Below are 24,212 nucleotides of genomic sequence, written 5' to 3' on the forward strand. Positions count from 1 at the left end.
AGGATTTCGGTTGTGTCATTTTGCATGTCAGCAACGGGCTTCCCTGATAGCTCAGTTGGTAAAGAATCCTCCTGCAATGCGGGAGACCGGGGTTCAGTCCCTGGGTTGGGAAGATCCCCTGGAGAAGGGAAAGGCTACCCACTCCAGTATCCTGCCCTGGAGAATTCTACGGACTGTATAGTCCATGGGGTTGCAAAGAGTCGGACAAGACTGAGTGACTTTCACTTTCGTATGTTTGTGCAAATGGGAAATTCTAAGAGCAGTTTTCTCTCTGGAGGACCTGGGGAGCTACTGTTAAATGTCTAGGTGGGTGGGTGAGTGGATGGATGGAAAATAAAAATGGAGAAGACAGGCTGTTTTCTAGCATGATTGTAAGGTAGACTTGGTTAATAATTAGAAGAGATGTTAGAGGAGAAGTTGTCCCAATGAGTTAATGGTTTCAGGCCTATCAGACCACAGAGAGGACCTGGTGGTACGGATGGGCGAGATGAATCTGGTTGACAAAAAATGAGTAAAAAGCATAGACTTTTCTACAAATGGACATTCATATGCAGAAATGAATCAAGACACATACCTTACACCCTTTACAAAAATTTACTCAAAATGGGTCACAGATCTAAATGCAAAATGCACAACTACAACCAAGTCATCGAGAGAAACCTAGACTGCGTACGGCAAAGGCTTTTAGATAAAATGTAACACCAAGAGCACAGTCTGGGAAGGAGCTCGTTGACAGGCTGGACTCCATTAAGTTAAAAATTTCTGTTCTGCAAAAGACAATTTCAAAAGTATGTGACAGCAAGCCACAGACAAAGAGAAAATACTTGCAAAAGATGCATCTGATAAAGTACTGTTATCCAAAACACACAAAGAGCTCTTAAAGTTCAACAATAAGAAAACAAACGACCAATTAGGAAACGGGTCAAAAACCTCAATGGACACCTCATCAAAGAGATATACAGATAGTAAATAAGCATATGGAAAGATGCTCCACATCACCTGTGATCAGGGGAATGCAAGTTACTATAATCAGGAGATAACACTACATATGTATTGTTATTGTTTAGTTGCTGAGTCGTGTCCGACTCTTTGCAACCCCATGGATTGTAGCCTGCCAGGCTCCTCTGTCCATGGGATTTCCCAGGCAAGAACACTGGAGTGGGTTGCCTTTTCCTTTTCCAGGCAATCTTCCTGAACCAGGGATCAAACCCAAGTGTCCTGCTTGGCAGGTGGATTCTTTACCACTGAGCCACCAGGGAGGCCCCACATACCAGTCAGGATGTAGGACAGCTCAAATCCAAAACACTGATGATACCAAATGCTGGCAAGGATGCAGAGCAACAGGGGCTCTCTTACACTGAAGGTGGGAACGTAAGATGGTACAGCCACTGTGGAAGATAGTCCAGGAGTTTCATATAAAACTAAACATACTCTTACCATAAGAACCAGCAGTCAAGCTCCTTGGTATTTATCCAAAGAGTTGAAAACTTATGCCCATACAAATGCTTATACACAAATGTTCATAGCAGCTTTATTCCTACTTGTCAAACTTGGAAGTACCCAAGACGTCCATCCACAGGTGAATGTGGTACACATCCAGACAACAGAATATTATTAGTCAGTGATAAAAAGACATGAGCTATCAAGACATAAAAAGACATGGAGGAAACTTAAATGCGCCTTTCTAAGTGAAAGAAGTCAATCTTGAAAAAGCTACAAACAGTATCACTCCAATGATACGGCATTCTGGAAAAGTCAGAAGTATGGAGACAGCAAAAAGACTGGGTTTTGGTGGTTGCCAGGGAGGGGGAAAGTGGGGGAGAGATGAACAGGAAGTGCACAGATTTTTAGGGTGGCAGAACTACTTTATTTGAGACTTTAATATTGGATCCATGTCATTAAACATTATGAAAGTGTTAACCGCTCAGTTGTGTACAACTCTTTGCAATCCCATGGACTGTATCCTGCTAGGCTCCTCTGTCCATGGAATTCTCCAGGCAAGAATACTGGAGTTGGTTGCCATTCCCTTCTCTAGGGGATCTTCCCCACCCAGGGATCAAACTGGGGTCTCCTGCACTGCAGGCAGATTCTTTACTGTCTGACCCACGAGTGATTCAGGCATTAAACATTATGTGTGTGCTTAGTTGCTCAGTCGTGTGCGACACTTTGCGAGCCCACGGACTGTAGCCCGCCAGGATCACACATTTGCCCGAATTCACAGAATGTACACCACCAAAAGTGAGCCCAAACATAAATTATAGGCTTTGGGAGAATATGAATGTCTACATAGGCTCATCAGTTTTAACCAATGTACCTCTCTGGTGGGGGTTGTTGATAATGGGGGAGGTAACACAGTGTGGGGGCAGGGAGTAGGTGAGAAATCCCTGTACTTTCCGCTTCACTCTGCTGTGAACCTAAAACTGCTCTAAAAAAAGAAAATCTCCAAAAGCAAAACAAAAAACCAAGAACACAGGAAAATCACTAAGCTGTCTCCATGTCTTAGCCACTTGATTTCAATGATCCAGACTGAAAATGTTTATCATCCAGAAGATGACAACTTATTAACAGCTTGGAGGTTTCTTCCTAAAGAAACCAAGTGTTTCAGCATCCTATATTTACTCAGGATTTAATATACAATTGAGAAATGTTCTTCTTTATTTTGTTAATCCAGACTTCTGGGAATTTTCAATACCGTCGAGAGAGAGGGGATGAATAACCGTGTGGAACTAAAACTGGGGCAAGAAAATAAATGGCTTACTAAGCCCTTGCCACACGCTCAGAAATCGGATCTACATGTTGTCTTTGAAGCTGGACATGAGCCCCCAGCTGGAGGTATCAGAACAGATGAGGACCAGGCTTAGGGAAAGCAGAGAGACACAGAAGGAGTTCTGCTCCTTCCAAGCAGGGTGGCCTCAGGCAAATTTTGCGACCTCTCTAGGCCTTCACCTCCTTACTTGTACAGTAGGGTTTGGACTTAAATCCTCACAGCTCAGACAAGCTGTATTCTAACATTCCAGAGCTAGGTCTCTGCCATTAGAATCCCCTTGTTCACAGAACCTGATTCTCTAGTTCTACTGCTTAATGCAAGCACTGCTACACAGAATCATAATTGCTCATCTGTCAGTGTCCCCCGCACCCAGTGTAGACTGCACACTCTGTGGGGGCAAGACTGTCCACTGTCCTCCTGGGTGCATCCTGGCACCTCACAGGGAGCCCCCTCACAGGGAGCCCCCGCACAGGCGGGATTCACCCTTTCCACAAAAGTCTACTAAGCAGCAGTCGTGCACCACTTGCTCTGCACTGAAGCTGGAACCCAGAGACTGTCTCTCCAGCCAGAGCAGCCTCTTCTGAGTGTCCAGGTTGCTCACTCAGACCCTGGGAGACCCTGAATGTCGGTCTGTGACATCAGAAGGATGGAAAGCGTTGAGGAAGGTACAGGAGGAAATGGAGCTGAAGGTCACATGCAGCGATTATCCTTTGTGGGGTGGGGGACACCGATGTCAACACAGCCTTGGGGCCCACATATCGCCCTCCAGACCAATGGAGAGCACAGTCACACCTCCACCTGTGGCCCTGCCACAGCCTCATCTGGGATCCACTTATTTGTGAAGTGAAAAGATAAAGTGTTAGTCTATCAGCTGTGTCTGACTCTTTGTGACCCCCTGGACTGTAGCCCACCAGGCTCCTCTGTGCATGGGGTTCTCCAGGGAAGAATACTAGAGTAGGTTGCAATGCCGTCCTCCAGGGGATCCTCCTGATCCAGGGATTGAACCTGGGTCTCCTGCATTGCAGGTGGACTCTTTACCATCTGAGTCACCAGGGAAGCACCGTTCCCAAATCCACACTTACAGAAGCACCTGCCAAGAGGCTGAGCCTACAGTATTTGCATCCACTCCTGAGCAAAGGTTGTGGTCTAAACTGAGTTAAAGTCGGGGTTACAGTTTTTGCCTTGGAGATGGGATGGAGCCAGGAACTTTTCCTCAACTTGATGAAATTTCAGAAATTCCTCCTGAGAACAAGGTATGGATAGTGGGCTGGAACTTGGGGTGAAGAGGAAATGCCAGCTTGGGCATGGCCTGGACAACAGCAGGAAGATGGAGTCCCTCCTGCATCCCTGAACTGACCCCTGAGGGCGACTCTGGCCAGAGTCCTGCAGGCAGGCAGCAGGGGCGACCTCCGCCCACTCACGAAGACTCAGATGACCTGCGTTTATTTTTAACTACTTTTATATAAAATCTGAAAAGCCTTTGGACGTTGGGCTCACATCCAAGGTGAGGTGAATAATAAACAGTAAAAAAAATAAATAAAAGCATCAGGCCCTAGAGCCCACATGCTGATCTGGGGTCTCCTTGCCTCCTCGAACTGTCAGATGTGACCTCCAGAATCTTGTCATTGATAAGCAGCCAGGGAGGTCCCTCATGCTGGGAAGGAAAGATTAAGGGCAGGAGGAGAAGTGGGTGACAGAGGAAGACATGGATGGATGGCATCACCGACTTGATGGACATGAGTTTCAGCAAGCTCTGGGAGATGGTGATGGACAGGGAGTCCTGGCGTGCTGCGGTCCATGGGGTCACAAAGAATCAGACATGACTGAGCGACTGAACAACAAGGGAGCTGGGCCACCAGAGCAGGTCCTGACCTGACACTTACTCACCATGTGACTATGAACAAGTCCCTTCTGCTGTCTGAACCTCAGTTTCCTCATCCACAAAATATGCCTGTGGATGGACCAGATAGTCTCCAAGGAGCCTTGCAGGTCCTGAAAACCACTTCTCATCCTGGACACCCACCCTGGTCTTGGGCATGGAACATGGAGCAGAGCCCATGAAACCCAGTCTTAAGGAAAGGACTTAGCTGCTCTCATGACTTCAGCATTTCCATTAATAGGACCATTTAGCTACATCCAACAGTCACTGGGCACCTACTATGTGCTCTAACAGCCTCTTCATAAGCCGCCTGTAAAACTGTCACTGTCCTCAGGTCACACATGACAGGATTGATGGTGCACTCACCCAGAGGCCTGGGCCATATAGTCACCAAGGCGTGGGGTTAATCCCAGCCTCCCTTCCCACTTGAGTGTTACTGAGTGTCCTTGTAGGGTTATATAACTCCACAAATCCTCAGTTTCCTTACCTGTACAATAGAGATAATGCTGGCCCCTGTGTCTCACACAGTTGTTTCAAGGTCTGAATGGAATGGGCTTGTGAAGCAGTCAGTAACCATCAGCCTGCCTCACCGCCAAACCTTTTCTGAAATCTCTCAGCATGTAGCCTGCTGGTCTTTCCTTGATACTGGGTCCCTGCCTTTAGGATTCTCTGACATACAGGCTTAATGGTCCCGCCAGTGGCAAGTGGTCCCGCCTTGGGACTGAGCTTCCTCCTGCCATGGCCCACGCCCAGGCCCAAGAGCCCAAGGCCACACATTCACATGGACAGCCCACACAAGTGCACACACCAAAACTTCATCCGCACTGTCCTCCCCACAGCCTTGAACAACCGCCACCCAGGCAGGTCCCACTGGCCCTGCATGAACACCCGGAAAGCTGGTCATTGTAGTAGAAGCAACAAGAGCACCAACCAGACCAGTCCCCCTCCCTGTTTCAGACGGTTCACAAAGCACTGTCACACAGATCATCTGCGGAGGGTAGAGGCTGTGTTTTACTCATCTTAGATACCCACTGAGTAATGCCAGGTATCAAGCAGATACTCAGAAACTACTTCTTGGACGAATAAGTGTGACAACAAGATTTTTAAAAATCACCATCTGCTTCTCACACTTACGATCAGTTCTCCATTCTGCCAAGCGTTAAAATGTGCAGCCGTGCATTTCAGTCTCGCAGTCGCCCTGTGAGACGAGCTCACTTATCAATCCCTGTTTGGCCGAAGAGGAAACAGGCTCAGAGACGGTGAGTGACTCACCCCAGGTCTCAGTCAGTGAGAGACAGACCCGGGTGTGGACCCTGGTTCTCACCCCTACAGTCTGTCTCCTCTTTTTTAGCCAAAAAAGGCAGTGGCTGGGGGTGGGAGGAGGGAGTGGTGCATAGGAGCAGGATGCATGCAGTCTAAAATAGTAGATTGATAATGCAATGATTTTTATATTTTGGAAAAAAAAAATCCTTTTGTCTTCAAGATAAAACCAGAGAAGGCAAAGATTGGCAAAATCATCTCGTCTGAAGGGACACGAGAGTCTCTGTCCTACTTTCTGGTCCCTGAGGCACATTCATGATTACTTTCTAGTACGTCCTCAGCCTCCTGATAGCTCATAACATGAGCTTGTTGATGTCTTTTCTGTGTTATTCTAAGTCCCCTCTAAGGTCTGCCCACCTCCCACATTTTAATAGTTGGTTCTTCATCCCATCTACCACCCTGGGAGCCGAGGGGACCATCTTTTGCAAAAGGTCCCAGATTTTGTCCTTACGCACTGCCCCCACCAATAACTTAAGAGTAAAGCTTACGAGCAACTGCCTACCAGAAGCTGGCAGTCAGGGACTATCACATGGTCAAGGTGACACAGGCATTTAAAGAAAGCCCTATCTTCCTCTTTCCCACAAATGAGAAAGTCAATGGTGGCTCAGACAGTAAAGAATCTGCCTGCAATATGAGAGACCTGAGTTTGATCCCTGTGTCGGGAAGATCCTCTGGAGAACGGAATGACTACCTACTCCAGTATTCTTGCCTGGAGAATTCCATGGACAGAAGAGCCTGGCGGGCTATAACCTATGGGATCCCACAGAGTTCGACATGACTGAGCAACTAACGCTGTTCATGGCATTGACACTCAGCCACAGGACTGTGGACTGTGGCCAACCAAGTACCTGTAGAAGCAGGCTGCTCAGCTCAGCCCAAAGCTGTCAGGCAGGTACACAAGCCCCGTGGTGCCCACTCTTCCAACTTTCCAAGGGACAATGGAATCCTATTGGTTTTTCATATATTTCAAATGAAATTACCTGGTTTCTACATGTTGGTAAAGAATTCTCCTCCCCTTCTTTTTTTTTTGTAAATAAAATACACGAGTGGGCTGGACTTGGCTGTGAGCTGCACATGTGACCCTTGTGGCACAGACGGCTGCAGTCATCAGACATCCCTCTGTTCCCCTTGCATCTAAGCCTCCCTGGCAGCTGGTGAGGCCATGTCTCAGGCTCTGGCCAGCGGGTTGGGAGTGGAAGAGCCGCTGTGACTTTCAGGTCAGGGCAGCTCAGAGCTTGCTGTCTGCTCCCATCTTTCTTCTCCTATGCTCCCTGGTGGCTCAGCTGTAAAGAAACCACCTGCAATGTAGGAGATGCGGCTTTGATCTCTGGGTCAGGAAGATCCCTGGAGAAGGGATTAGTAACCTACTCCAGTATTCTTGCCTGGGAACTCCTACAGACAGAGGAACCTGGTGGGCTACATCCACGGAGTCACAAAGGGTCAGATACGACTGATCGACTAGAAAACAAGCAAACAACAATGAGGCACTGGAGGCCACGTGGTACAGCACAGAAGGATGGAGGCGGCTGCCCTTCCCCTCACAGACCACAGGCAGGTGAGATCTCCAGGTCCATCAGTGGAGACAGCCCATGCCACCTGCCCGAGGACACGCCTGGAGCCCAGGTCTTCATCATAAAACCCTCCATGGTCGTAGTTTAGCACTCCCTGGTTTCTAAAGCATTTCAACTCTCCTTTCCATATATGACTCTCAACCCAGGAAGAAAACAGGATAAGGCTTTTCTATTTCACAGGTGAGCAAACCAAGGCGGAAGTGAACAACCCTGAGACGTGTGGCAAACAGCTGGTGGACAGGGGATTTTAGCTCTGGACTCCAGAGTGGATTCCCTGCGTAGTGCTCCTCCTAGCTCCCAATTCAGGAGCTGGCCTTCATAATGTGATGCCCCTGGCGCTCTCTGGGTTACCTGTGAGCTTGTAGAGGACCACTCGCCCCCTCTCCTCCTGCAGCGAGCTGAAGATCCATCTCTTACCTTTCCCGTGGACTTGGTTCCCTTCCAGATGCAGAAGTAACAGATGGTCCAGGCCGCCAGCAGACACAAGGCCAGCTCCCAGCGAAGGTCCCCAATGTGCTCGATCCCATCTGAGATGGCCAGGACCCGGCGCCTGCAGAACAGAGGGCCCAGAGTCATGGGGGCTAGAGATGGCCCACACGGACCCCACTGTGGGCAGGGACTAGTGCTGCAGAGGGGCAGGGGCAGATCACTCAGCCGTGCGCCCACCGTTCACCAAGCGTCTTCTCTGGGTCATACCAGGGCCGGGTGTGGGGGTCTCAGAAAGGAACGAGACCCAGCCCCCAGCCGTCCTGGATTCACCCTGTGGGGAGAATGGGTCCAGATGGGAGTTTGGAGATGGCGTATGGGACAGTACAGTAAGAGCTATGTGGAGGACATCCAGGGGAAGCACTGAACCTACTTCAGGGATCCCGGGAGACGGCAGGACCGTCCATAGACACTCCAGGTCCCTCCCTGAGGGGTGAGGGGGGATGACACGTTCCTGCTGAGCTCAGCTCTGGCCGGAGGACTTGCTGTGGCCAATGGCACACACGTCCCTGCAGACAGAGGCATTCAGAGTAAGGTGGTGTGGTCTGCCCTGTTCCTTCACATGAGTGTTGCTGTCCTAACAGAAGCATGTTTCCAAGTGGCCCTCTAGAAGCTCAAGTTCATGAGAGGATACTTGAGCCCTCCGGCCACCCTAGGTCAGAGCTGCTGTATGAGCAAGAAAGAAACTCAGCTGAGAGACAAATGTTGGATGGTGTTACTTGCACGAGGAATCTAAAAATACAGCAAACTAGTAAATAAAACCGAAGAGCAGCAGACTCACAGACACAGAGAAGAAATTAGTGGTTACCAGTGGGGAGAAGGAAGGAGGGGAAGGGACAATACAGGGTAGGAGCTTCTTTAAAAAAAATTATTATGGGGTCATTACGGGACTTCCTTGCTGGCTCAGATGGTAAAGAGTCTTCCTGCAATGCAGGAGACACAGGTTCAATCCCTGGGTTGAGAAGATCCCTTGCAGAAGGGAATGGCTACCCACTCCAGGATTCTTGCCTGGGAAACTCCATGGACAGAGAAGCCTGGAGGGATACACAGTCCCTGGGATTGCAAAAGAGTCAGATATGACTGAGTGACTAACACACACGGGAATATATAAAGTCACGTGTGTGAAACTTTTCAAAGTTGTAAAGCACTGTGGAATTGAAATAATCATTCATTCAAAAAAACCAGAACTCGATTTCTTCAAGCTACTAAGCTCTTTGTTACTGCAGCACAACCCAGACTATCCTGACTGCCATGGGGCTCAGAGAAAACTTTGTGGAAGAAGTGATATTTGAGCTAGAATTTGAAGGATGACCGAGTTTAGCCAGAAGGGGGAGTGGGTAGAGATAGTTTCAGGTCCAGCGACAAGCACCAGCAATGGTCAGAAAACAGAGCATGGGGCACTCGGGGAACGTGGGGGCCCAGAGAGCAGAAGGGAAAAGCAGGGCAGATACACAGAGGAAGCATCACTGGAAGCCCTGAATAGCGGGCCAAGGGGCAGGGGTATCCAGGGGACCCAGGCCACAGGATGCATGTAGCCACAGCCTCGCATGGAACCCACCCGTCCTTCAGAGCTGACACGGGCCTGTCTCTCACAGCACATCCTGGGGCTTGTGTTTCTCCAGAGTCAGATTCACCACGCTCCATATTGTCCAGAACTGTGGCATCAACACCGGCCCCCTCTGCACTCACTCCATGAACCCCGTTCCGGCTGCCAAGCCATTCCCACCAGACCACGCCAATCGCCTGGGCGCTCTGGGAATGTCCTCTGAGAAAAGCAACTCCCATCCCACCAAGCATGAAAGCCTCCCTCAGTGTCCATCTCCCAGGGAATCCACTCGGGGCCTGATTCTGCATTAATTACTCAATGACAACAATTAGCCCTGGTCTGCAGGCTCTCTCCAGCCCCAAACCCTGCTGGAGAAATCAGGCAGGCCCCCACACAAAATTGGGCTGCGTGCAGTCAGGGATTTACTCCCAAGAAAGCCAGCTCTCACTAGACTGATAGCCAGAAAGGGGAACATCTACTTAAATACACATTTATTGAGCACATACTAGGCGCCAGGCACTACGTTTATATCGAGGATAAGAAGTGTGCGTGGTGCAGCTCTTGCCCTGTACTAGGAGGAGTTGGGCAAAAAGAAGTACAAGCTGTTTGAGAAAGAATGGAGATAGCTGCTTCGTTATAGGGGTTACTTTATTTGTTTCTCATGTCTTAGCAGAGAAGACAATGGCAACCCACTCCAGTGTTCTTGACTGGAGAACCCCAGCGATGGGGGAGCCTGGTGGGCTGCAGTCTACGGGGTCGCACAGAGTTGGACATGACTGAAGTGACTTAGCAGCAGCAGCAGCAGCATGTCTTAGCAGTCTTTGGTTTTAATTCATTTTAAAGTGAGGGACTGTATTAAATGAAACTTCTAGGAATATCTATTATTATAACATCCTGGAGAAAGAAATGGCAACCCACTCCAGTATTCTTGCCTGGGAAATCCCATGGATGGAGGAGCCTGGTGGGCTATGGTCCATGGGGTCACAAAAAGTCAGATACAACTGAGAAACTGAGCACATTCTTATAACCGAGCAGCGAGATCCAGAGCATGGTCCCTGTGGGATGCCTGCTGAAAATGTAGAAATTCCTGGGTCCCATCCTGGACCCATCAGGTCTGAATCCTTATGGAATGGTGCCTAGGAAGCTTGCATTTTGCTACATTTTTCCCAAGGATTGCTTGTGCAGGGCAAGGCTCGGTTATCACTGCAGAAGTAGAATTTCCTGGTAATGAAGGAATAACTTAGAAACAACAAGGCTTTTTTTTGAGAGAGAGAGAACATGAAGTGAGGGGGGCTTCTCTAGTGCCTCAGACAGTAAAGAATCTGCCTGCAATGCAAGAGACCCAGGTTTGATCCCTGGGTCGGGAAGATCCCATGGAGAAGGGAATGGCAACCCACTCGAGTATTCTTGCCTGGAGAATCCCACAGACAGAGAATGACGGGCTATAGTCCACGAGGTGACGAAGAGTCGGACACGACTGAGCGACTTTCACTACCACTATCACCACTTGAAGAGGGAGTTGGGGTCCTCTGAGAAGTTACTGAAGGGATGCACTGTCTCCGCAGAACAGAGCAATACACTGCTGTGCCCGCTCACCCCCAGAATTCTGCAGGAACGTCAGGGTGCTCACCGACTTCCTTGTCTCCAGACCAAGAGCCTCGGAGCCTCGGAGGCATACTACCACCTGCCATACTGCGTGTGGTCTCCCCAACCCCGGCCCCTGAAAGCTTCCAGAACATCCATCAGCCAGCGAACGGGAAAGGACTACCCGGAGCAGAAGAGAAAGTGGCTGAGGCAGAGGGAGATGTCCGGGGTACCGAGGACTCAGATCTAGCAGGGCTGCTTGCACGCACGTGCCCTCTGACTGATGTCGTGGTTTTTCTGAACACAGCATCTGAAAACTGGAAACAGCACGGGGACCCAAGGACAAAGAAGGGGTTAGACCTGCCAGGAGCGAGCTGGCGCAGGCCCCCTCTGCCACATTTTGGAGGCTGCACACTTTCGAGTCATGCAGCCGGCTTCGGCACCCTCTCGCTTAATTGAACAATCTAGTTCCCAGAATGGGAAGCACATTACTAAAAGCTACGCAGGATGAATGGCTCTTTTGTTCCACCAGACACTATTTGAAAACATCCTCAAACTATTTTCTTTAGGTTTTACCAGTGCTAACTCTAACTAGCAATGGACCTTGAGTTTCTAAAGAAAGGAGGCTCGGGGGGCCAGGTTCTCAGCCTGCAGGGCTGTGGGGTTGTTTTCAAACCCACAAGGGCAGCCTTTGAGAGCCTGGGGGTTGGGACACTCAACTCCGGAGACTTGGAGAAGGCACAGCTCTTCCTGGGAGAAAAAAAAAAAAAAAAACTTTCTTAATGACCCTCCCCCATGAAGTGCTGGGACAGAAGAACGGTCTGAATAAAGAAGAGTCTGCTGCCAACACCTTGGCCAAAAAGGACCCGGGAACAGACCTCCCGACACCGTTTGGGACACAGGAGATGATGAAGACTGCATGGGGCCCTTTGGAGGCATTCGCTGACCTGGGTTATACTGCGCACCTACTATGAGACAGGCAGGAAAGCAAGTTCTTCACATGGCACTTTTTTTTCAGGCCATTAAGACTATGTCTGTAGATTTCCACCCAGCACTTGGAGGCGTAATGTCTCTGCCTCTTCAGCCCTCAGAACATACAGAAATGCCTGGGCTCGAAACCGAGCTCTGCTCCTGACAAGCTGTGTGACCCTGGGGAAGGGACATCACCCCTTTTCATAGGTTTTCTCTTTGCTGTTGTATTTTTTTCTTAGTTTTTTTTAACACGTATTTATTTTTAATTGGAGGATAATTGCTTTACAATGTTGTGTTGGCTTCTGCAATACATCAACATGAATTAGCCACAGGTATACATATGTTCCCTCCCTCCTGAAACTCCCACCCACCTCCCACCCCATCCCACCGTTCTAGGTGGGATTTGAGCTTCCTGCATCATGTAGCAAATTTCCACTGGTTATCTAATTTTACATACAGTAATGTCTATGTTTCAGTGCTATTCTCTCAATTTGTCCCACCGTCTCCTTCTCCCCACCGCCATGTCCACAAGTCTGTTCTTCAGGTCTGCGTCTCCACTGGTTTTCAAGCAGGAACTCATCTTACCCTCCGAACAATCCTTGAGGAAGGTACAGTTGTTATCATCATTTCAAAGATGGGGAAACTGATGTGCCAGGCGGTCAGGTAACTTGCCCAAAGTCACTGAGAGCAAGTGACAGGGTCGGGATCTGAACCCAGGGTTCCTGGCTCCAGGGCCTAGACATTCACCCATGGTGCCTGCTCCTCAGACTCCCCCATGACACGAAAATCACCCCTTCCTCTCTTTACAAATCAAAGGCACATACCCCAAAGCCACTTCAACGTGTCTTCGTGTGCTGGGTAAAAGCAGTACCTGGCACGCGTCCTTCTTGCATTTATCAGTTTATTCAAGTGACACTTACTGAGGTGTGTTCAGTGTGTCGGGTACTGCGCTACACTTGGGGCTCTTCAGGAGCTCACGGTCCACTGGGGAAGACAGACCAGTGAACAGAGCAGAGTGTGGAGAGGGTGAGGACAGGGAACAGCAGGGGACCCTCACTGCAAGTCTGGCCAGTATCAGGATGTGGGGGTGGGGTGGGGAGGTCCCAGGGAATTAACAAACAAGAGGGAGGCATTTGGGGGCAGAAAGGCCACCAAAGACAAAAGCCGGGAGGCTGGAACCAGGGCTCCTGAAGGCCAGAGAAGGGCTCAGTGCGCAGCAGGGTGCGAAGCAAGGGCGAGGACAAGGCTGGAGTGATGAGCAGGTGAGCCTTGCTGAGGGGCCGGCGCCTCCTCCTGAGGGTGACGGAAGCCTAGGAGAATCTTACAAAGGGGCAAGGCTCCATCAGGGGCATGTTTTGGAAAGCTCTCTTTGGTTGCAGTGGGAAGACTGGATGGTAAGCATGGAATGGAGCAAGGCCAGTGTGGAAACTTTTGCATTAACTAGGACAATAAAGAAGGAGGAGCTGGACTAAGGTAGGGAAATGACCCTGGGGGGGAAGAGGGGGCTGAGGAGCAGCAGGGATGCCAGGTGGCTCCCTGGGGGTGGCAGGTAGCAGGGAAGTGGGAGGTCCAGGCAGACACCAGGTGAGTACCTGAATGGATACGCGGGGGTGGCGGGGGGAGTCCTTAGCTGAGCAGGAGTCAACTGTTAAGTAGGATAGAAGAGGAGGAGGTGGAGAGGCAGTCAGTCTTTTAGATAAGGCGACTGTGAGATGCCTGTGGAACCCCAGGAGGCCGCAAGGGCCACAGGCAGCTGGGTCTCTGGCTACAAAAGCTCACAACAGAGATGCAGGGAGGAGATCGGATCTGAGCCCTTGGCCATCAAGCGTCCGGGGAGAGCATGAGGTTGACTGGGCAGACAGGGAGCAATGAGCAGGAGGGGCACCCAGAGCCCCATCATTTACAGGCAGAGAGGACGACAGAGAAGCCCTTTCAGGGAACAGAGAAGGGCTGGGCATCTCTGGAGAAGGCGGTGTCTGCAGGCAGTGGGAAAGGGCTTTCCAGCAGCCTGGTGAGAGGGACAGCGCCCTGGGGTTCAGAACCCAGGAGGTGAGGGAAGCAAGGAGAGCCGCTCAGCTCTGGTGGGGCAGGCTTCAGACAGCGGTGCACATGGGGAGGTGAGACCTGCTGAGACGGCTCTTTGGGGAAGCTGCTCTGATGGGGTCGGAGGCTGGTAGTTCTTGGGCACAGGGTACCAAAGCTGTCTTACATTTGTTTTATTTTCAGGTTGGCACAACTGGGAAAGAGTCAGGAGGGAGGGAAAAGTTTCAAATACAGGATGGAATGGGGGACAAGGAAGGAAGGAGCAGGTAGAAGTCTCTGAGATGGGCAACAGGGGCAAAGTCCACAGGTGGAGACGTCATTTCTGCAGGAAGATGAGGGAAAGAGTTGGGGAATCCAACAGGTGAGTTTAAAAGCAAACCATCCTTGTTAAGAGATTCTCGGAGGAAGGAACAATAAGGAGCTGGTGGCAGAGGTGACTGTGGTGGGTGCCACGCAAGAGTTCTCATATCTCACACATTCAGTCCTCACTGCAACATAACCACCCTGAGGACACTCTTATACCCATTCTACAGATGGGGCAACTGAGGTCCAGAATGGCCAAGCAACTGACCCAGATTGGGACCTGAAACAGGGTTCTTCTGATGATGCCCACACACCCGGCACCTCCCTTCCAAATACCAGCTTCCAGACCCAAGAAGCAGAGGTGGTTTGACCCGAGGAAGCAGAGGTGGAGCAAGCCCCTCTCCCACCATAGAAGAGAGCCCGGGGTGGGCGGTGTGGGAACAGGCCCCTAGCTGGTGGAGGGGGGCCTTATCCTAATGTCCAGCATGTAGCCGGTATACACATCAGCTTTCTTTAACCTGTCACGGATGGGAACGCTGCTGGGGACGTGGAGACCGCCCTAAATACTGGCACTGAGGGGTCGAGCTATAAATAGCCTTGCTCCGGCCGCCTCTCTGGTTTCCCAAAGCAACAAACAAACAAAAAAACAGCCGATCACCCAAACAAATGCGCCTTCCCTGCCCCCTCGGGGTCCTGCTCTCAACTCCCTGGCCCAGTGCGGGCCACCAACTCTCCCCGTGTCAGGGGTCTGCTCCTGCAGGGGCCCTCAGTCAAGGCACCAAACCGAGCTGGGAACTCAGGGCAAGGACCCTCCTGACAGAAAACTCAGGCCTCTACATCACGCATTCCCTCAGGAAAATGACCAAGTGTTACCTGTGGGCTTCTCAGTGCCCTAAGAACAAGGGCTGTGGTGATGAGGAAGGCAGGTAACTTTTGCCCTCAGGGAGGAGACAGGTGATGCAAGGACAGGGACAGTTGACATTTCCTTCCTGCTCACTGAGGTCAGTGCAACCATGATTCCCAGTTTATAGATGGGAAAACCGTGGTTTAGGGAAGCAACATGCCCAGAAAGGCAGAGGCTGAAGTCACAAGTGCTCAACTTGAGAGATAGAGCTCGGACCCACAGCTCTATCTTGGGAAGATGGACCAGAAATGTGTCACTCAGGGACAAGACAACGAAGCTGGTCTGTAAGGTGTAGAGTTCCCGCACCAATTTCTTCTGTGGCTGCAGAAATCCTCCTCCCAGGTCGTGTGGAAGTCCCCTCCAGTCCTGAACACATCCTGCACTTCTCCGATCCCCAGGATCCAGCCCACAGTTCTCTCTGCCAGGAATGTCCCTCTCAATTCTCACAAGCCTTCACAATTTTGAAGGACAGGCAGTATAGCTGGGCACCAGCTGAAATACAAAGCCTTACCAAGTGCTTCCTTGGTCTGTACCTGTAAACCGAGAACCTCCTTTCCCCTGAAGATGCAGTGAGCATCTATGTTGACCTCTGACCTGAAATGCCTGGTACACAAACCGTTTCTATATAAAATGCCAGACAGTACGGATTTACGCTTCACAAGGCGTATGGTCTCTGTCCCAACTATTGAACTCTACCCTTGCTGTGTGAAAGCAGCCTGAGACAATTTGTAAACAAAAGCTGTGGCTGTCTTCCAATAAAACGTTATTTACAAAAACAGGCAGCAGATGGATTTGGTCCATGGTTTTCTGACCTCTGTCCTAGGATAATGCTTACCAAAGAACACTAATCCTGTATGGCACCCTGAGGTCATACAGGGACCTCTCTGAGGAATGACTATATACTGTAGCTGTCTTTAGAGAGTCTCAATGCTCATTAGAATATTAAAGGCTCTGAGAAGTCCTGCAATAAAGGCATCTCTATATATAGCTCTGTCTGTCTGGGCTTCCCTGGTGGCTCAGATGGTAAGGAATCTGCCTGCAATGCAGGAGACAGGGTTCAATCCCTGGGTCAGGAAGATCCCCTGGAGAAGGGAATGGCTACACAGTTTGATATTCTTGCCTGGAGAATGCCATGGACAGAGGAGGTTGGCAGGGCGTACAGTCCATGGGGTCAAAAAGAGTTGGATGTGACTGAGCAACTAACAACTAACAATAGCTCTGTCTAACGCAACGTTTCCCAAACTTACTTAGAACTATTCTTCATTAAAGTGCAAATTAAAACCAAAATGAGATGCCACTTCATGCCCACAAGGGTGCACCCAATAGGATGGCTTAATCAAAAAGATAGACAATAATAAGTATCTTCAAAAACATATGTGAAATAGATGACCAGTCCAAGTTCGATGCATGAAGCAGGGCACTCAAAGTCGGTGTACTGGGACAACCCAGAGGGATGTAATAGGGAAGGAGGTAGCAGGGGGGATTCAGGATGGGGTGACACATGTACATCTGTGGTTGATTCATGTCAATTTATGGCAAAAACCACCACAATATTTTAAAGTAATTAGCCTCCAATTAAAATGAATAAATTAAAAAAATAATTACACCAAGACAAGCAATCGCACTGGGACCAGAGAAACCAAAATGTGTACTCGTCCCATCAAAAATGTATAGTCTTTTCTGTCAACATATCGAAATCATAATATCACTCATACATATTCAAGAATTTTTGTGAACTTTGACTCCTAAAAATGTACTATTCTTCGAGTATAATTTTTCCTCACTTTCTGGTTAGTTTGTATAAAAAATAATATTTTGAGTAACTCCTTAAGATAGACCCATAAAAAGTATATTCCTAGCCAATCTGAATAAATCAAGAGCATCTGCTAAAAAAAAAAAAAAAGGAATACAGAGAAATGGAACTCATATATTTCTGGCAGGAATGTAAAACAGTTTAGCCACATTGGGAACATTTGCCAGTTTGTTAAAAAGGTAAACATAAAACTCACCCTTTGCAAAACCCCTAGGTTATTCAAACCCCATCTGAATGCAGAGTTCCAATAGCAAAGAGAGATAAGAAAGCCCTCCTCAGTGATCAGTGCAAAGAAATAGAGGAAAACAACAGAATAGGAAAGACTAGAGATCTCCTCAAGAAAATTAGAGATACCAAGGGAATATTTCATGCAAAGATGGGCACAATAAAGGACAGAAATGGTATGGACCTAACAGAAGCAGAAGATGTTAAGAAGAGGTGGCAAGAATACACAGAAGAACTACGCAAAAAGATGTTCATGACCTAGATAATCGTGATGGTGTGATTATTCACCTAGAGTCAGACATCTTGGAATGCAAAGTCAAGTGGGCCTTAGGATGTACCACTACGAACAAAGCTAGTGGAGGTGATAGAATTCCAGTTGAGCTATTTCAAATCCTAAAAGATGTTGCTGTTAAAGTGCTGCACTCAATATGCCAGCAAAATTGGAAAACTCAGCAAGGCCACAGGACTGGAAAATATCAGTTTCCATTCCAATCCCAAAGAAAGACAATGCCAAAGAATGTTCAAACTACCAAACAATTGCACTCATCTAATCACTGTGGATGCTGATTGCAGCCATGAAATTAAAAGACGCTTACTCCTTGGAAGGAAAGTTATGACCAACCTAGATAGCATATTAAAAAACAGAGACATTACTTTGCCAACAAAGGTCCATCTAGTCAAGGTTATGGTTTTTCCAGTGGTCATGTATGGATTTGAGAGTTGGACTGTGAAGAAAGCTGATTGCTGAAAAATGGATGCTTTTGAACTGTGGTGCTGGAGAAGACTCTTGAGAGTCCCTTGGACTACAAGGAGATCCAACCAGTCCATTCTAAAGGAGATCTGTCCTGGGTGTTCATTGGAAGGACTGATGCTAAAGCTGAAACTCCAATACTTTGGCCAGCTCATGCGAAAAGTTGACTCACTGGAAAAGTCTCTGATGCTGGGTGGGATTGGGGGCGGGAGGAGATGGGGACGACAGAGAATGAGGTGGCTGGATGGCATCACCGACTCGATGGACATGAGTTTGAGTGAACTCCGGGAGTTGGTGATGGACAGGGAGGCCTGGCATGCTGTGATTCATGGGGTCGCAAAGAGTCGGACACGACTGAGTGACTGAACTGAACTGAACACTCCAGCAAAGTAATGCTCAAAATTCTCCAAGCCAAGCATTAACAGTACGTGAGCCGTGAACTTCCAGATGTTCAAGCTGAATTTAGAAAAGTCAGAGGAACCAGAGATCAAATTGCCAACACCCATTGGATCATAGAAAAAGCAACAGAATTCCAGAAAAATATCCACTTCTGCTTTATTGATTATGCCAGAGTGTTTGACTGTGTCGATCACAAGAAACTGTGGAAAATTCTCCAAGAGACAGAAATACCAGACCACCTTTCCTGCCTCCTGAGAAATCTGTATGCAGGTCAAGAAGCAACAGTTGGAACCAAACATGGAACAACAGACTGGTTCCAAACTGGGAAAGGAGTAGGTCAAGGCTGTATATTGTCACGCTGCTTATTTAACTTACATGCAGAATAAATACATCATGCAAAATGCCAGGCTGGATGAAGCACAAGCTGGAATCAAGATGGCCAGGAGAAATATCAATAACCTCAGATACGCAGATGACACCACCCTTTATGGCAGAAAGCTAAGAGGAACTAAAGAGCCTCTTGATGAAAGTTAAAGAGGATAGTGAAAAAGCTGTCTTAAAACTCAACATTCAAAAAACTGAGATCATGGAATCCAGTCCCATCACTTCATGGCAAATGGATGGGGAAACAATGAAAACAGTGACAAACTTTATTTAATTGGGCTCCAAAATCACTGCAGATGGTGACTACAGCCATGAAATTAAAAGACACTTGCTTCTTGGAAGAAAAGCTATGTCCAACCTAGACAGCATATTAAAAAGCAGAGATATTACTTTGCTGACAAAGGTCCATCTAGTCAAAGTTATGGTTTTTCCAGCAGTCATGTATGACTGTGAGAGTTGAACTATAAAGAGAGCTGAGTGCCAAAGAATTGATGCTTTTGAATTGTGGTGTTGGAGAAGACTCTTGAGAGTCCCTTGGACTGCAAGGAGATCAAAACAATCAATCCTAAAGGAAATCAGTCATATTTCCGAATATCCACTGGAAGGACTGATGCTGAAGCTGAAGCTCCAATACTTTGTTCACGTATTGCAAAGAACTGACTCATTGGAAAAGACCCTGCTGCTGGGAAAGACTGAAGGCAGGAGGAGAAGGGGAGGACAGAGGATGAGATGGTCAGATGGCATCACCAACTCGATGGACATGAGTTTGAGCAACCTCTGGGAGTTGATGATGGACAGGGGAGCCTGGCGTGCTGTAGTCCATGGGGTTGCAAAGAGCCAGACAGGACTGAGTGACTGAAGTAAACTAGGTTATTCAAAAATAGCCCCAAACTGAAGACCACCCAAATGTCCATCAACTCACAGTCAGACAAATGAAACTGAATAAATTAATTAATTAAATGGAATATTAGCCACAAAAAGGCATAAAGCAGTGACACATGCTGGAGCATGAATGAAGCCTGGAAACGTTTTACTAAGTGAGTGAAAGAGGACACTGAGCAAGGACCACACACTGTATGATTCCACCGAACATGTGACATCCAGGCCATAGGAGTCCAAGACACAGACAGCAGGTGAAACACTGCCTGGCAGTGGGACTGAGATGACCTGTAAATGGGCATGAGAGATCTTGTTAGGAAGATTAACATAGTCCAAAACAGTCTTGTGACAACTTCACACTTGGCAAGTTTACTCAAAGGTCATGAATTATACACCTAAAAGGAGTGCAGTTTATGGTATGTAACTATACCACCAAGTCACTTAAAGGCTATTAAGAAGGAAGTGCCCCACCCAGTTTCTGCCTTTCCAAAGCCATATGTGCAGAGTGTGCAGAACACGCTCCGGCAGAGATAACCCCGGGCAGGTTGTCCTGTGTCACACCCACTGCCCAGAGCAGACTCAGGCTCCAAGAAGGTGTGGACCTTGCCACGGACCACAGGCAGTACGTGGCAGAGCCTGGCCTTGCACCCCCGTCTCCTGACCCCAAGCTCAACACCTATTCTAGTCCCGCATGGCTGGAGGGTAAGATCCAGCAACACAGGAGGCAATAAGGAGAGGCATCTATACGTAGGGATCCCATGCAGCGGAAAGGGCCTCACTGCCCCGAGGCTGGGGTCCCAGTGCCCTCGGATTTCTGCCCTTCTCCCTCTAGGCAGGACTTAGCATAGCTCCAAAGTGCTGCCCAAGCCTTACACACCTCCCCGAATACAGCAGCTCCGTATTACAAGTGGCCGAAGGCTCAGAGAGGGTCTGACACCACATTCTGTGTTGAGGCTGGTGGAGAGTCACTGTCTGCTACAGAGGGGGTGGCGGGCAGGAAACACACATGACATGGGAAAAGTCCTGGATGAGAGATCCAGCGTGGGAGTGTGTGTGTGTGGGGAGGTCTTCCCCATGGTACTCCCCAACCCCGCCGGTCCCTATCCCACCAGGAGGCCTCCATTCTTTGAAAGTCACGTGAACCACCTGAGCTGTGGGGTGGCAGGGGGGACAGGCTGAGGATGGGTAAGATGCAAGGGTGAGAGGAGCAACTACTGTTGATGGGCTACTGGCCCCGCCCCACCTCCGTCACTGTACGCTGACTGTGCCTGCACCTGGAAGGGTGGCGAGGCACACCTGTTTTCCAGGGAGGAAGCTCAGGTTCAGAATTGCATACCCAGGGTCTTCATGAGTAAGTAGGAGAGTCAGGTCCCAGCTCTGGGGCTTCTTCCTAATCTTACAGGTCTTCCAGGGAAAGCATGGAGCTGTGTGTGTGTGTGTGTGTGTGTGTGTAAAATCTGGAGAGTTTCAAACACTTTCTCTTGGCTTTATCAGAATACAGAATTGAGATAATGCACTAAAATTTGGGAGCAGGCCCTTCTGTGTGACTCTCTGCCTGAGCCTGAATTAAAGTCATTCATGAATCCCTTGTGCCACCAGCTACGGGGCCACAATACACACTGTGGGGCCAGCTTCAATCTCCAGCTGTCATCACAGCAGATCAGAGCCTGCTCGCCTCATGCACAACGCCTGGCTCAGCTGGAAACCACAGTGCTCTGAGAAAAGCAAGGTTCAAGTCACTTCCTAAAGGTGCCTCTTGAAATGCAGGAAGACATAAGCCAACAGGTTTTCTATGTTTTGGCTGTGCCGGGCACTGGAGACTTAAGTCCTTCCATTCATCCCTCCCTCCTTCCATTAATTATCCAGAGCTGTGGGGCTGGAGGAGACTCTTGAGAGTCCTGTGGACAGCAAGGAGATCAAACCAGCCCATCCTAAAGGAAATCGACCCTGAAGATTCATTGGAAGGACTGATACTGATGCGGAAGCTCCAATAATTTGGGCACCTGATGTGAAAAGCCGACTCGTTAGAAAAGACCCTGATGCTGGAAAGACTGAGGGCAGGAGAAGCCGGCAGCAGAGGATGAGATGGTTGGATGGCATCACTGAATCAATGGACATGAGTCTGAGCAAACTCCAGGAGATAATGAGGGACAGGGAGGCCTGGTGTGCTGCAGTCCACGGGGTCGCCAAGGCTCAAACACGACTTAGTGACTGAACAATTACAACCTGCCGCAAAACTCTCCCTTTGAGAACCTGGTGCCACAGGACTGCAGAGAGGAGGGGCAGGCCAGTGGGATTCTGCCCCGAGATAAAACAGGCAGCTGATGGCGCTTCCGTCACGGGCAAGAGGAGCAATCAAGGAAGGGAGGAGGGACACAGCAGGGATCAGAGAGGCGGCTCTCAGCCCAGCTCCGGCTCTTGCTCGCTAAGAAACGCACTCTGGATGAGCCCTTAACCTCTTCCTGCCTCGGAATCCCCTGAGATGAGAATCTGTCCAGTGATGCCGTACCATCGCTCCCATGCGCGGGTGGAGTAAACGAAGCGATGGGCCTGGAGGGCCATGCTTGGGGTCAGGGTACACAGCAAGTGCTTAGTAACTAACCGTGACCTCCTTTCTCTTGCTGCACGCGTCAGGATGTAAAAGGAACCTCAGACACAACTCTTGCAGTTCAGTAAATCCCTGCTTCCCATGACTCAGTGTGAGACACCCACTATTTGTGAAAACAAATCGCCTCATAGCTGATTTTATATACAACTATCTTTACTCTAATGTTCAAGAATGAGTAATATTTTATAGATCACAGCTCTTCTGCAGTTACTAAGCCCAACTGTTCCTCCTCCTCCCCCTCCTCCTCCTTCTCATTTTTCAGACAAAGAAAATGAGCAGCAAACAGATTCAAGCAGTGAGCCCAAAGCTCAGAAGTGGAAGCAACAGTATTTAAATTCTTGCTGTCTGGCTTTAAAGCCCAGGTCTCCGTCTGCATCCTCGCATCTTATCACTACACTTCTCTGGAACATTTCAGCACCTGGATATACAAGCAGTGCCTCCACCCTGAGCTTCCATGTCTCAGCATCAGACCTCCTCATCTATTTACTGGTCCTTCTAGGGCCTCAGGGGCTCTGGGCAAGCAGGGATCCCTGGTGTTGACAAGACGTTGTCAGCGGCAACGAGAGTAAAGAAACACTGCTGTCTGCTCCGTGCGGGGAGGCCTGGTTTGTGCTTCAGGGATGATTATCCAGGGAGGGTCTGGTGGATACCAGCAAGTCTGAACAGCAGACTTTGGCAAGTAGCCCCTCCCTGCTTTAGCACCATGGAAAATAAAATCCCGTTGTTTGCAGTTTTTTCCTTCTTCTACTCAGACACACGTCCTGCATTTTTCTATAAGAAAGCACACGTGACTTTGGCAATAAGGAAATCAAGTGTTCACCAGAGAACCCACTTCTACAAAGAGGAGCTGATCTAAGAGATGAATGACATTTCTGAACCTGGGGATGTACACTCTTCAATAGACAGGGCAAGAGTGAACTAAGACGACACTGACCTCCACAGGGTTAAGAAACTCATTCACTCATTCACTCACTCTTCCGTCCATGCATGTTAATAAATATTTATTGAGCATTTAGAACGTGCTGGCAGGACAACAGGGAACAAAACAGGACAGTCCTTGCTGGCATAGGGCTTTCAGTCTAACAGAGAGACAGAAAGAGAATAAACTAGTCAATAAAGGCACAAGGATTTCAGATAAGTCCGATGTAGACAACAAAACAGACAGATGGGGTGGAGAAGGACTAGGGTACTGACTCAGCTGGATGGGCTGGGAGAGCTTATTGAATAACATTTGAATTAAGACTCGATGATAAGAAAGAGCCAGATACACGAGGAACTGGTGAGGAATCTTCTAAGCAAAGGGACTCTTCTCTACAAAAGCCTGAGATTGAGCCTAGGATAAGCCCAGGACATACAAAAGGCACCAGTCCAGAGAAGGGGAGTGGGCAGAAGGGAAGATGAGGTTGTGAGGTAGGCAAGGGCAACCCCAGAACCACAGAAAGAATTAAGAGTTTCACTTCAGCAACTCTGAGCCCAAATTCTGTGTCCAAATGAAAATCAACTCAAGTGGCCACATGATTCAGAAATACACAGATTTTTAAAATCTCCTTCAGTAAGAGAAACCAAAAAGACAAGACTGCATCCTTCTGAATAAAGATAGAGAAAAAATTACCCTTAGAGCTTAATGCAGGCTTAGCACACAATATGCTCACAACAAATGTGCGCTGAATGGACGCCATGCGAAAGCACTTTCAACTGTACGCACAGTGAACACGCACTTGCTTGAAAAAACATGGACAAGAGAGATGAGAGTGCCTAGAAAAGAAAGTGAAAACAGA

General features: G+C 48.8%; 1 protein-coding gene across 1 annotated transcript in view; it reads right to left on the reverse strand.

Annotated features, from left to right (window-relative positions):
- Window positions 1-24,212, reverse strand: part of SLC6A11 (solute carrier family 6 member 11) — a 127,812-nt gene that overhangs the window by 92,107 nt on the left and 11,493 nt on the right. The window contains exon 5 of the mRNA XM_055413315.2: window positions 7,955-8,087. Within this exon, the coding sequence (XP_055269290.2) occupies window positions 7,955-8,087 (133 nt within the window). The remainder of the gene's footprint in view (window positions 1-7,954; window positions 8,088-24,212) is intronic.

This window comes from Moschus berezovskii, chromosome 24 (genome assembly GCF_049115385.1).
Source record: "Moschus berezovskii isolate FMDL1 chromosome 24, NW_MosBer_1.0, whole genome shotgun sequence".
In the NCBI taxonomy this organism is placed as follows: domain Eukaryota; kingdom Metazoa; phylum Chordata; class Mammalia; order Artiodactyla; family Moschidae; genus Moschus; species Moschus berezovskii.